Source organism: Terrapene carolina, unplaced genomic scaffold (genome assembly GCF_002925995.2).
Source record: "Terrapene carolina triunguis isolate 2854851 unplaced genomic scaffold, T_m_triunguis-2.0 Scaffold89, whole genome shotgun sequence".
NCBI classification, from domain to species: Eukaryota; Metazoa; Chordata; order Testudines; family Emydidae; genus Terrapene; species Terrapene triunguis.
The window spans coordinates 12,974,776-12,987,911 of NW_020664440.1; the positions used below are offsets into that span (position 1 = coordinate 12,974,776).

Genomic DNA, 13,136 nt, shown 5'->3' on the forward strand with positions numbered 1-13,136 from the left:
GGGTGGGGGGAGGAGAGGAGCAAAGGCAGGGCCTCATGGCAAGGGGGGCTAAGGCCGCCGGAAAGAGGACTGGCGCTGCCCCTGAGCCTCAGGCAGGTACTGGAGGGAATCCGGGCCAAATGCTGTCCTGGAGTCATTCAGCCCAGGACCGGGATTTGAACTCTGCATTTCGGAACTGTCCCACCCAATTCAGGATGGGTGGTCATCCTAAAAGGGCTGATGGAGGAGGGGAAGGGAGTAAGGGAGGAGGGACTTTAGTGTTTTATTTAATCCCCCCCTTCAAAAACAAACAAAAATAAAACCAGTAAAACTACTGAGCCACATGTGTACCATTTTGCTTATATATTGTATGACTATCTTACACCTTTTGTCCTTCTTTGCCTTTTCAGTCTGCACGCTCTTTGAACTGGAAACAGTGTCCTCTGTATTTTGGAACACACCTAGGGCATTTTGGATGCCAACACAATCTAAATAATAAATACAAAACTGAATGCTATCTTTCCTTCCCCACCCAAGCACCACCCAAAAACATGATCCTAGGCATTTGTTTTGAAATATATTTGAAAGAGTTTTATTTTTTGCAAATGTTTGCAAGCAATGAGATTTTCTGAAAACTTGTTTAAAAAGGCAGACAAAGGAACAGTTAAAGCAGAGCGTGTTACCCTACCTGCAACTTTACAAAGAAATTTTAACAGAGTCAGATGAAAAACAGGTGGATGAACAAAATGTTTCATGTACAAAAATAGCATTATTATAAAATAAAATAAATGATATAGAACTCCAAAACACTTTAGAACAGAAATAGCTACATGCAACAGAAAACATTTTATTATGGTTCTGTTTATGCATCAAAATTGAACAGAAATTATTTTGAAATCTTGATATTTGTTAGTGAAATGAACTGTCAGATCAATGAGGTGTCTTAGTGCTACTGCAATGATGACTTTAAAAGAAGCAACTGAATGAAGCTGAAACAACTGTTTTCATGATGTTTACTGATTTGTTTAGTACTTGGCTCTCAGAAGTATGTAATCTCTGTATTTGAATAATTTACTGATAACAGCTGACAATCCAAACATTGTTGTAGTTTTTCCCCAGAAAGAAACCCCATTTTTCTAAACATAGAAAATTTTAACTAATGTACAGAACCTTTTACAATTCTACATCTATGCTATAAAATACATACTGTACATATTAACGATCCCTACAGTTGTCGTTTTTTAATGGCTAGGTGTCCCACAACAGAGTTTATCTTCTTTGCAATTAACCTGAATCACACATGTTTTTAACTTAGAAAATGTCATGAACTTTGTAATGGCAAACATTACACAGAAGTTTAGGCAGAGTGAAAAACAACAACATTAAGATACTGCTAAATTAACTTCTTAGTGATCTCACTCGATTATATTAGTTTTACATTTTTATATATGCACAATACCAAAAATATGCCTATTTCATGCTAAAATATTGTCTCATCTTTTTAGTTGAGGCAATCTGATACAGACCTAGCCAAAAATAAAAGCACACTATTAGGTTTGATGATAGCCAAAGACAACATCCTTTTTGAAAAATCACTCACCACAATTCAGTGAATGTTAACAGTGAATGACATGATTTTCAAAAGTGCTAGGCATCCACAAAGCTCAGTAATGTCAATAGGAACTTCAGGTGCTTAGTATCTTTGGAGAAAAAAAATCAAACTAAGTTAGAAAAAAACTAATATGATTTCAATGAGTATAGTACAGATAATTCACAGACTCTTGCTCTTTTCACACTAGTGCTTAACATTTAATTCTTTTGAAAGCTGATTCTAAAAAAACAAACAGAATCTAGAATGCTTTAAGAAAATGAATCATCTTTCACTCTCTATTTGTTCAGAATTATGTTTAAGCTAGTATTGCTTTTCACAGCTCACTGATAAATTAAGAATGTTGCAGAATAAAGTGAAATTTGATTTTACAGATGTATATGGGATAACAAAAAACATCATAGAAGCACAGAGGTAGAAGGCTTCAAGGAATTAAACCTGAGTTACACCATCATTACTCTCTAGATACCTAACATAATCAAGTTTTCTAATATCCTTTCAGCATATAACATCTTGTATCATTTGAAAATCTTTTTTTGGCTGCAGTACAACACAAACCATGGCATTATCAGTAAAGTCAGTTGCTTGTCTCAAAGATATTTCTCCTTATTCCTTTACTGGAGTAACATATTAATGCTACATACAATAAACAAGCATGGTATGTGGGGATGGATGAAGCATTTCATAAATATAATCTTAAGCATTTTAGTATAATTTTTCTTTAACAATACAAGTAACCACACATACAGGATCTCTAAGATTTACTTTGAACAAATAAAGAGTGAACAGAAGAGCCTCACAAGGGGAAAAAAAAAAAAATATATATATATATAGGAGAAATCTGTCATCTTCAGATTCTACCATCAAAGTGCATTCTGAAAAAACAGCAAAAGCTGCACCCTTTTTGGCACCCTTTTCTGTAGCACAGTGTCTCATAAAAACAAACCTGCCTTTGATTTCTGCTTTATTTAGAAACATTACCCCTTTATCAGGAAAGGATGATGATAAATGCACAGCCTTTCACTTATGATATGCAAACATAAAAAGCAGTAAAGGTATCCTGCGTTTCCCTAGTCAAAATATAGATGTGAGCAATTTCCAATGTGAAGTATTTCACAGATTACTTCACCAAACTTTAGGCATGTATACAAGGTAAATTAAACTTCAGAAGGAAATTGTTTAAAAAAATGTAAACCTATTTAATTTTATTGACTGAAATTTACTAATGTATTATGGAAACAAATGACAATATATTTTATGCACTGGAATCAACCTGTACATTTTATATTAATAATTTAGTTTTTAAACGATTGCTAATCAACATGTCAAACATGCTAAGTATATGAAATAACTGTTAAGGACAAAATAATTAATACAGGATTCCTTTAAAAAGGAATTGTATACAGTAGTTGCTTTAGCAGCAGATATCAGTAAGTGCTTGGCTTCTACCATTTACAGCACCGCTACCAGGATGACATTAACCAATGCAACATCAATCAGTACAGAGGTTTAGACCTGACACGCTCTTTGATACTTGTTTAGGCAAACATTTGAAAAACAAACAAACAGTGTGAAAGTGGAGTATTTCATATAGTTAGAAACAAGGATTTCTCAGCAAAATATACTTGAAGTATACTAATAGCCAATATCCCACAAACAAAATTTGATATTTACCATCATACATAAATTGTATGACTCAAATACTGTTTAATAGTACTTTTTTTTTTGCATATCTTTTACCTTAATTCAATAGCAGTAAATATCTTCTTAAATTATACGGTGGCAAGTTTGAGTAATCTGTTTCAGCATATATCTGACATTCCTAGAATCAGATGCATTTGCAGGTCTCTCACTGTACTTCTCTTCCCAGTTGTCAAATTTTAAGACACAACCTTCAATTCCCAGTGTATCTGGAAACAACAGTACCTTGTCTGTGCACCAAACCCAAAATGTAACGATGCTTGTCTTTTTCTTTGCTTTCATTTAAAAAAAAACTTATTTAAGCAAGCATCAGAAGCAGCACTGACCACGTTCAATTGAGAGACACTGGCGGCTGCTTATTCATTCCAAAAACAGGTTACTAGATTACAGGCAAAGTAATGGTGTTCTATCGTTGCCTGAGCCATCTTCTGGAATTCTAGGCAGGAGAGCAGATCGGGTCAATCCCCAGAATCTTTGAGGAGTCAGATCTTTTTTAGCAGCTGTGAACTTCCACCCCATGTGATTCCCACAAATTCTGCACTGGGCTATAGTCCATGCATACCTAAAAAAAATAAAAAAAAAAAGTGTTTTGGCAGGAGTCACATCATTCATGAGAACATTTTAATGGAACTGGAACACAGTTAAATAATTCACTAAGAAGAAAATATCAGTTTTAGTTTGGGATTTTCAAATGTGTTTAGTGGATTCAGGCACTCAATTCTCATTGATTTTTCAATAGGACTTGGGCACCAAACTCCCTACGTCTCTTTGAAAATCTCAGCCTTCAAGATTATTACATTGTCTACAAAAAGTATAATAATAAAAGCATTTTATTTCAGTAATATGATTAATTGTTGTGTGCCAGTACAGGAGTCTCAAAATGCTTATCATAATAAACTTAAGCTATAAGGGATGGTTTTAAGGATCTATTTAAAGGAGCCCTGGACCCCTGGTTGAGAACCACTGCTCTGAGAGATCAGTCAGTGAACTCATTTTTCCATATATCCTGATGACCTCCCATCTACATCACTCACCACTGACAGGTGGACTTGTGTTCAAAGGAGAAGCAGGCAGCAAGGTGAGAAAGGGCAAGCTTAAATGGGTGCAAATTAGTCAAGTACCGAGGAATGGCTATTGTGGTAGCTATGCATTTATTTAACTCAGCAAGTGAATGTAAAAACAGGGCCCAATTCCTTTAGGAGACAATAGATTACCATAGAGAAACAGACTGGTTTAAGGTGAGTTAAATTCTTTCTGATAGTATGGCACAGAAAGGAAGAGGCAGAAAACGATGTATGGATTAAAGTTAAGGACAGAGTTGTAGAACACAACCTACATTTCAAATTGTATGTGAATTATGACGGGCTTACAAGTGCAAGTTTTTTTTGTTTTTGTTTTTTTTTATTATTCTAAAATATGCTTGTCTATTCAAACCGAAAGCTTAAATGATTGTGGGAGGGATGGGCGGCAACTTTAAGGGAAACTTCAGTTGGAAGAAAGGATCATAGTGGTTGCTTAATAAAATAACAGATAAAGGACAGAACCCCCTCCCTCCCCCCAAAATCGCACCACACCCAAAAGGTCACATCCCGAGGTTTTATAGGGGAGAGCTCAGGACAAGGCTGGTTGCACAAGTACAAGCTGGCATCAACCTTTCAAACGTGTACTATCTAAAAGAATTCATTACTGTAATTTTATCTTAATCGATATCATTTCACCTTACCAAAACTTGTTCTGTGGAATAACCTTCGTTTGAAAATAAAAGTCCACGGATAAACCATGAACAACTTTGACTGCTCTAAATTTGTTGCGTTTTCCCTTTGATTCTTGGCAGGATCGGAGACAGTTCCTGCACTTGTACATTTTGTTCTCCTCCTTGCCCTCTATCTCCTTCAAGTTAGAAAAACAGGATTTATTTGCATCTTTCACCTGCCGAAGTGTACACACTTTTTAAAGTGCTCAGAACTCAAATAGCTGAAAAATTAGGTTATTATTCCAGCAGTGCTACAGGTGCTAAAGAGTTTATTTATAAAATGGTTCAGGAATAAACTAACAAAATTAGGTTACTGTTCCAGCAGTGCACTATACACACTAAAGAGATTATTTCTAAAATGGTTCAGGAATAAATACCTTTGTTATTTTGAAAAATAAGTATTTTACTTCCTCAAACAGCAGAATGAGATCACTGCAGATTTAAATAAGTATCTGGATAAGGTAATATTTCTATTTTTCAATTATTATTAAAGCATAGCTGACAGTTCATGGATTTTTTAAAATATTGTATATAGGAACAACTCCACGTATGCATCACGTTTTCTGTATTTGCCTCTAAATTTTTTATCACTAAAGATAGCTGCAGAGAAACAATATGGCTTTTTTCAGAATTCATCTGTTTATGCTGTACAATTCCCCATTTAAAATTATAATCTTCTGTTTGTGTTTTTTTGTAAGGACAAGACTGATCCCTACAGAATTAATTAATTTATGTTTTCCATAAACTTGTCTATGTCACAGACAGAGAAACTCTTAGGAAATAAATATCCCACTTATCTGCTCCAGAAGCTGGATTGTGTCTAAATATATTATTTAAAGTCTTCTATTTTATTTTAAAAGGTGGGAATTCAAAATCTCCAACCTACTTAAGAAGCTACTAGTCCAGTTATATGGTTTAATATAGGAAATTTTCCTTGTAATTTTTTTAGACAAGATGAGTAACATGACATGGTCTGAAATTATAAATACGCTACATATTCTGCTTGGCATTTTGCATCAACTACACTTGTAGGGAGGGTAGGGAAGGAGCTTCAAAGATAAACTGAGGAGATTGAGGGAGAAGAGAAGTAAATTACACTTAATCCTTTTCAATGATCTATCAGATATTTGATAGTAGTCAGGAGTCAGTATTAAAGTGTGCACCACTTAAAGTTTCTAATATGAATAAAATCTATACAAATATATACATTTTAGTCCATGAAAGATAGAATTCCCAACCACAAGCAATATAAACAACCAAAATAGTTTAAAACAAGGTCCTCAGATTAGTAAATAATCTCTAGTCCTAACGAGAGACATTCACAGTTTACTATGTGGAAAGTTGTAGGGTTGGAGATTACATACTGAAGACAATTCAAATTGGGGATGGAGGAGGGAGGGAAGAAGTAACAGTAGTATCATCCTGGAGACTGAAATGTTTTTAAAAAGAATGAAAGACGTGATCCCGTAGCTAACAGATTTTAAGATGATTGTTAATGTCACCTGACACTTTAGCTGCTGGTTCTTTCTCCATCTGTGTGAAAGACTGTAAGCCCTTTGGGGACAGAGTGTCTATTTTACAATGAGGCCCTGATACCTGATTGGGGTCATCTGGTACTACTACAATACAAATGATAACACATCCTGTTATATATAGTTATTTATCAAGATACTAGTTGGGTAATTAAAAGAGAATTATTCAAAAACAACTTTTAAAATATGGCAAAATGTATGTACAATTTTAAAGGCACAAGAGAATTCCGAATACATTTTATCTAACTTCTACAATTTATTTTAGATTAAGAAGGAATACTAACTTTACTTTTTTCTTCATTTACAGTAGTTAAATGATCATTTTTAAGAGTTTAGAAAATAATGTAATGTCTGCTTCTCAGTGTTTGCAGGCCAGAATGCATTTAAATCAGAATTATTAATTTCTATTATTTGCTAATAAGATTTCTGAACTGTATTTTGTAATACTGGAGTACATTATTAGTAGAAAGAAATACTGTTTTACCCAGGAAACCAACTGTGCTCTGTAGAAGGTCGGCCACTCAGATTCAAGTTGCAGGCTTTGTACACTGTAAGGGTCTCATGGACATACCCATGAGGATTCACATATGCTGCCATAGGTCCGCACAAGGATAAACTACAATGGATAAATAAGAACCAGTTATGTACTTTGATAGTTTCCCAAGACATACATCAAAAAGGAAAACAGGGCTGAAAAGTGTTCATAAAATTAAAACAACTCTAATTAGAAAATGAATAGAGGAAGCAAATTGCCAAACACTTAAAAATATTTTGCATAAAAAGAAGTCTAATATGCTTGTAGACAAGATTTATTGAGTTAGAGTATTAAAAGATGGAATAAAAATAGGTATGTGCACCTTTATTACATGAGATAACGTCACAATAATTTTCCAAACTTTGTATAAATGTAGGGTCTGAGCCTATTATCCCTTACTCAGAGTTAGTAATCTTTACTAACATGAGCAACTCCTGCTGACTACTTCCTAAGGCTCTGTTTCAGGAAAGGCACTTAAGCAAGTGCTTATATGCTTTCCTGAATATTATAAACGCATGCTTAAGTGCATTCCTGAATTAGGGCCTAAGTGTTTCTTAAAGGTGACAAGTTAATAACTGCAGGCCTGATGGAATGTTGGCATGGAAAATACCTCATTTGGAGTGGGTGATGGTCTTTACCTCAGCAATATGTAACTAAGGACTAGTCTACACTAACGCAGTAAGTCGACCTAAGTAACGCTACTTCAGTTACGTGAATAACGTAACTGAAGTTGACGTAGCTTAGGTCGATTTACCACGGTGTCTACATTGTGCTGTGTCGACGGGAGACGCTCTCCCGCTGACTTACCTTACTCTTCTCAGGGATCTGGAGTACCAGAGTCGACGGGAGAGTGCTCTCCCATCGACTTAATCGACACCGCTGTATTGATCGCAGCAGTGCCGATCTACTGGTAAGTGTAGACATGGCCTTAGTGTAAACAAAATACAGGATAATTTGCCATTTACTTTTACTTGCCTCCACTGAGTAAAAACTTACAATGAAAACAAATTGCAACACTACTCAGCCTCTTAATTCTGCCTTTAAAATTGAGCAGTCAGCAAAAATGAGCATTTATTGTCACACTATTGTCTCAATTTCAAAAAAGGAGTTAAAAAAGACACCCCACAAATGAACAACATAGCAGCAGCTTCTATCGTTTAGATAATTACTACAGCTGCTTATCACACGGATAAAACAAAACAAAACAAAACAAAAAAATTACTATGAAAAGTCTTTGTTAAGCCAAGAAATCTTCTAACCTTCATATCATCATAGGTGACAGATAGATATTAGTTATCCTGGGTGAAGCTGGAGACAAGGCCACCAGCAGTGGTAACTGTTTTCAAGAAATACTATCCTGACACAGCTATTAATGAGGACAATGGATAGGTCATACATATAAGAATGAATTGCCTACTACAACTCTTAGAATGATTTTTAGACTGTTTCACATCACGTCATATCCAATGATACACGTCTTCCTTGCTTCACAACATACTAATAGCACATCTATGATACTCAAATCACATACAGTAATCTGAAATCAGTGCTTGTTAAAATGTGGAAGTATTATGCACAACTGAGATTTTTTTCCCTATTACTTCTGAATTGGGTTAATCAGACTCGAAATATTACAGCAATATAGAAGAAGTTATACTCCAAAATTCACCATAAGAGTACAACCCTACACTGGCTGGGTGCTGGGCTAGATAATATAACATGGCCTTTCAAACTCCAACTTCTATTATTCTAAAGTCATCATAAATAACCATTTTGTTAGAGGTCTGTGGACTGGATGATGTCTTTGAATTTATTTTACCTATTTTGTTTTACACAGAGAATTTCCTATGAATATTTATTGATCAGCTCAGAACGATCTCAGAAGAATAAAATGCAAAGAGAAAATGAGAGTTGTAGGAAGAGCAAAACTATGAATACATACCCAATTTTCATTTATTGTTTTCCAAAGAAGAGACTAAACTAATTAAAAACTCACCTGAATATTTCATTCTTAGTTGTTATTTCTGTGTCTTGACATTGCTTACAACAAAGAGATGTACACTTCAAAAGAAAAACAAATACACTATCAATAGGACAACTTTACTCACTTTTGCATATTTGTCATTGAAGTAACATAATCACAAGCTTTTTTGGTTTTGGTTTTTTAAAAGAAAAGGCCTCTGACTATGTAATTATAATAAATTAGGAAAAGGTCTATTCTTTCAAGAGCTTTTGAAAAACTAATACATCTAGAGAAATAAAAAGATGTTGCTATTTAATATGTAACACAGAAAAGGAGGACAAGTACAAATATGCATTTTTAATTTCTGCAAAATGTATTAAGTTCTGAAATACTGGGAGTGCTTTTAACTTCAAGAAAAAATATTTTGTAACATTAAATGGATTGATTCCCTCACCATCCTTTTTCTTATTTCCCCCTCTGAAGTACTATAACAGATTAATCTATCACTTAAAATTACTAGAAAGTAAGCTGGAACAGAACAATTCATTACTGACATTTCCCAGAAACTAAACCTTTAAAAATAAGTTCATAATAATACTTTATTCCAGTATAAATTTTTGGGATGTAAAATATTTCCCATCTTTTTAAAAAAAAAGAATAATACTTTTGAAATTGTCAGTGAAACAATTTAAGAAGTTTATGGGACAAAATGTTATTTTAACAATGTTCACTTAAAACAATTTATGTAAATCACAGTTCGTACTTTTGGTTCCAACTAAGTTCTGACTCCTACTCCTTGTGTCCTATCTCCTGCTCACTTCAGCATGTTGCTCCTTTTGTCTCCTCTTACTTATGCCTTTTTGTGATGCGCACTATACCCTGAATGACTTCCCTCTAATAATGTGCCAACTGTCATTATTTTCCTTCCTATCCCTCAACATCCGCTTCTTTTTGCCTTACTTCCCCACCACTGACCCATTCCTGTGTGCCATCTTCTATTGTTCTCTCATTCTACTGCACTAAGTTTAAAATTATCAGAATTTAAGCATCAGACACCACCCATATTCTCCTTTATTTTATTCTTTGTCCATCCTTCCCTTCTTACCAGCTTCTTTATCTGGTGTTTCAATCACTAGGACCGTCTGATTTATAATGTAAACTCTCTGGGGAAGGAATCATGTATGTATTATTTCTGTATAGTGCTATGCACATTTTTAGCTCTATATAAATATTAAACAATAATAAACTATTTATCATAAGAGCAGTGCAAGTTTTATTCACAAAACCCATTATTAACGCAATACATTTCACATGCATCAAATGCCATAAAGGCAATAGGCCAGATTCTGACCTCAGTTACAACACTAAGTCAAGAATAAATCAGAATTTGGCTGATTCTGTATGTAATCAATTTAGTGGCCTTCATATTATATATTACTCCAACTAATACAATAGTTAGAGAGCTTTATATAATACATTTTTACAGCTGGATCTTCACATGTACACTAGTGTCCTATATTGTTGGGCAAGGAAAGACTATATATTAAAGTCAATGCTATATATTTCATAAGGGCAGGTCAAGTCTCCTAGTCTCTTTCAGGATTTATAAAAAGATGTACCTAATACTGTAGATGAGCAGTTCTTGGAATTGCATGAATGTTAACATTAGAGCATTTTATAATTTCAGCCACAGGAAAGGGGTGGCTAATCTCCTAAATGATTAGAGAAATCCCATCTGAAAATTTTCCCAACGCAGCCCTAGAATCATAGAAACGTAGGGCTGGGAGACGATCTAGTCAATCCTCCCATGCTGTGGCAGACCAACCATGCCTAGACCATCCCAGTTTGTGGAATCCCCATCACTGGAGGTTTTTAAGAACAGGTTAGACAACCTTTCTTGGTAACCTATTCCAGTATTTAATTATTCTTATAGTTAGAAAGTTTTTCCTAATATTTAACCTAAATCTGTCTTGCTGCAGATTAAGCCCATTACTTCTTGTCCTACCTTCAGTGGACGTGGAGAACAATTGATCACAGTCCTCTTTATAACAGCCCGATGAGCCATGGGCTAGAGGGAACTTTGACTTAACATATTTGAAAACTGTTATCAGGTCCTTCTCAGTCTTCTTTCTCAAAATTAAACATACCCAGTTTTTTTTAACCTTTCCTCATAAGTCAGGTTTTTTAGAGCTTTTATAATTTTTGTCCACATCTTTCCTAAAGCGTGGCACCCAGAATTGGTCACAATACTTCACCTGAGGTCTCACCAGTGCCAGGTAGAGAAGAAAATTACCTCCCTTCTCTTACATACGACACTACTCTTAATATACCCCAGAATGATACTGGCATTTTACAGAACTGCAGCACATTGTTGGTACATATTCAGTTTGTGATCCACTGTAATCCTCAGATCCTTTTCTGAAATATTACTGTATAGCCAGTTATTCCCCATATTGGTGATTTTTCCTTCACAAGTGAAATACTTTACTGATTCATCTTGATTTCAGACCAATTTGTCAAGGTCATTTTGAATTCTAATCATCTTCTCCAAAGTGCTTTTGACCCCCTCCGAATTTAGTGTCAACCACAAGTTTTATAATCCTACTCTCCACTCCATCATCCAAGTTATTAATGAAAATATTGAATAATACTAGCCTCTGGACAGAGCCCTGTGGGATCCCACTAGACGCGGCCTCCCAGTTTCACAGAGAAGTATTGATAACTACCCTTTGAGTATGGTCCTTCAACCAGTTGTGCACTCACCTTATAGTAATTTCATCTATATCACATTTCCCTAGTTTGCTTATGAGAATGTCATGTTGAACCATGTCAAAAGCCTTACTGAAAATCAAGATAGACTATACCTACTCCTTCCCCACCAGTAACCCTGTCAAAGAAGAAAATTAGGTTGGTCTGGCATGATTTGTTCTTGACAAATCCATGTTAGCTATTACTTATTACCCTATTTTCCCTAGTTGCTTACAATTAGATTGTTTAGTAATTTGTTCCACTTTCTTAGTTAGGCTGGTTGATGTCTAATTTTTCAGGTCCTTTCTGGTCCCGTTTTAAAAGATAGGTACTATGTGTGCCTTTCTGTAGTTCTCTCGGACCTCATCCATCTTTCATGAGTTCTCAAAGATAATTGTTAATGGTTCCGAGATTGCTTCAGTTAGTTCCTTAAGTACCCTAGCGTGAATTACCGTATATACTCGTTCATTAGCCCGCTCGTTTATAAGCTGACTCCCCCAAAATGGATAGGTAAAAATAGCAAAAACTGTATGTCCCTTTCATAAGCCGACCCTATATTTCAGGGGTGGGAAAACTTTGGCTCCCAGCCCGTCAGGGCAAGCCACTGGCGGGTTGGGACGTTTTGTTTACCTGGAGTGTCTGCAGGCATGGAGCCCCACAGCTCCCAGTGGTCGCGGTTCGCCGTTCTCAGCCAATGGGAACTGCGGGGCTCCATGCCTGCAGTCGCTCTAGGTAAACAAAACGACAATCTATTAGATCAGGGATCGGCAACCTTTGGCATGTGGCCCGCCAGATAAGCACCCGGGCAGGCCAGGCAAGCACCCTGGCAGGCCGGGCCAGTTTGTTTACCTGCCGCGTCTGCAGGTTCGGCCGATCGCGGCTCCCAATGGCCGCAGTTCGCTGCTCCAGGCCAATGGGGGCGGCAGGAAGCGGCGCGGGCCACCACTTCCCGCCTGTATTAGATATTCAATACAATGATTCCATAGAGTTTAAAATCATCAAATTTTGGTATAGACCCGTTTATAAGCTGACCCCTGCTCTTTGATGCGTCACTTTTTTACCAAAAATATTCAGCTTATGAACGAGTATATACGGTAAGTATCCTAGCCTGCTGAATTGAATATCTCTAACATCTAAACATTCTTTAACTAATTCTTTCCCTATTCTGGTTTGTGTTCCTTCCCCCTTGTTAATATTGATTGTGTTAAGCATCTGGTCACCATTAACCTCTTTGGTGAAGACTGAAACAAAATAGGCCTTAAATACCTCAGCCTTCTGTCATCTGTTATTAACTCTCAAATGCTCCTCTCTGTGCA

General features: G+C 35.8%; 1 protein-coding gene across 1 annotated transcript in view; it reads right to left on the reverse strand.

Moving 5' to 3' along the window:
- Positions 1-555: 555 nt before the first annotated feature.
- Positions 556-13,136, reverse strand: part of CRBN (cereblon) — a 37,680-nt gene continuing 25,099 nt past the window's right edge. Inside the window, exons 8-10 of the mRNA XM_024196008.3 lie at positions 9,106-9,170; positions 7,059-7,190; positions 556-3,851 (exon numbers count right to left, since the gene is read on the reverse strand). Coding sequence (XP_024051776.1) covers positions 3,674-3,851; positions 7,059-7,190; positions 9,106-9,170 — 375 coding nt within the window. The 3' untranslated portion in view covers positions 556-3,673. The remainder of the gene's footprint in view (positions 3,852-7,058; positions 7,191-9,105; positions 9,171-13,136) is intronic.